Source organism: Charadrius vociferus, unplaced genomic scaffold (assembly GCF_000708025.1).
Source record: "Charadrius vociferus isolate BGI_N301 unplaced genomic scaffold, ASM70802v2 scaffold714, whole genome shotgun sequence".
Classification (NCBI taxonomy): Eukaryota; Metazoa; Chordata; class Aves; order Charadriiformes; family Charadriidae; genus Charadrius; species Charadrius vociferus.
In genome coordinates this window covers 178,830-180,410 of record NW_009647836.1, presented here as the reverse complement: position 1 = coordinate 180,410, position 1,581 = coordinate 178,830, and the positions used below count along the sequence as shown (strand labels likewise).

The 1,581-nt window shown below is 65.0% G+C and overlaps 1 protein-coding gene across 1 annotated transcript in view; it reads right to left on the bottom strand.

Annotated features, from left to right (window-relative positions):
- LOC104284469 (DNA replication complex GINS protein PSF2-like) overlaps positions 1–1,581 on the bottom strand; it is a 7,481-nt gene that overhangs the window by 4,373 nt on the left and 1,527 nt on the right. Inside the window, exon 2 of the mRNA XM_009882806.1 lies at positions 1,311–1,444. Within this exon, the coding sequence (XP_009881108.1) occupies positions 1,311–1,444 (134 nt within the window). The remainder of the gene's footprint in view (positions 1–1,310; positions 1,445–1,581) is intronic.

Below are 1,581 nucleotides of genomic sequence, written 5' to 3'. Positions count from 1 at the left end.
GGGGGGGGGCAGCCCCCCGCGGGGACGCGCATGGGGACCCGTGGCCGTGGGTGGGTGTCCCCGGGGGCTGCCCTCAGCCCGGGGTGCCCTGGTGCTGTCCGCCCCCCCAGCCCCCCCTGTGCACCCTCCCTCCTGCACATGGACCAGTGGCAGCCATCCGTCTGTCCGCCAGTGCAGTTGTCCTTGTGCAGCCACCCATGCTCAGACTCCCACCATTGCCCATCCGCCCCTTCCCTCCATTCATCAGCCTGTCCATCCATCCCTCCGCTCCTCCATCCCCCCCTTCATCCACCCATCTACCCATCCATCCACCCACCCATCCATGCTTCCACCCACCCATCCATCCATGCCTCCCATCCATCCACCCACCCACCCATCCATCCATCCATCCACCCATCCATCCATCCATGCCTCCATCCATCCACGCTTCCGTTCACCCATACATCCACCCATCCATGCCTTCATCCACCCACCCATCCATCTATGGTGCCATCCATTACCCCATCCATCCATTCATCCACCCATTGCTCCATCCATCCATCCATCCATCCATCCATCCATCCTCTGTCCACTCATCTGTGCCTCAGCAGCAATCAGCCCTTTCTCTCCATGCACCGCATCATCCATCCTTCCATCCCTCCATCGCTCCATCCCAACCCCTGGGAACCCCCTGCCCACCCCACACCGGGGGCTGCAGGAGGAGGGTCCCACTACCCCCCTATCTGTTAACCGAGCAGCCCCCGTGGTGCTGCCAGCACATGCCGCGGCTCCGCCGGGCGCTCTATAAACGGCTCCGCCATGCTGCGACTCCACTTGCGTGTCTTTTGCCATCTGCTGCTGTCATTAAAAAATTAAATTTCCATCTGCTTTCACACTCCCGCCTCTCCCGTCAGCTCCCGGTGCCGCCGCTCCCCGGGAAGCATCGCCCCCGGCTCCCTCCCTGGGATGCGGCTGATCCAGCGGGGCCGCGAGGGCGGCTTGCAGACGCCGCCGAGTTCATTTTTCCGGTGCCATTGGCATCCGGTTTCTTCAATCCGGGCGGAGAGTTGGGGGCTGGCGGGGTGTGCCCCGCTTTCTCCCCCCCATCCAGCACAAGGTCAGCTTCGGGGTGTTTTTGGGGGGGACAGCCCACCCACCACTCCTTCGACACATCCCGGGGGAGCTCCCCGGATGCTGGGTCCGGCCAGTTTGCATCCCGGCAGCTGCATCTTTGTCCCAGCGGAGCGGGGATGGATCCTTCTGTGCCGGTGTCCCCCCTGTCCCCACGCTCAGCACTGGCTGCAGGGGGGTGCCCCCCCGCCCCGCCGAGCCTCGCGGGACAGCGTGGTCCCCGTGGGTGTGGGTGGCGTGACGATGATGGAGGGCACGTGCAGGTTCTTCTCGCCCGGGGATGCCACCGGGGTCCCGCCGCTGCCGTTCCCGCTGCTCACGCACATCTTCAAACCTGCAGAAATGGGGGGAGGGGACCAAGGTGAGGTGGGGGGGAGGAAGAAGATCAGGCGTGGGGCTGCAACCTCCCCCACCTCCCTGCCCTCCTCCAGCACTCCACGTCCAGCTCAACCCCTTACGAGCCACCAGAGA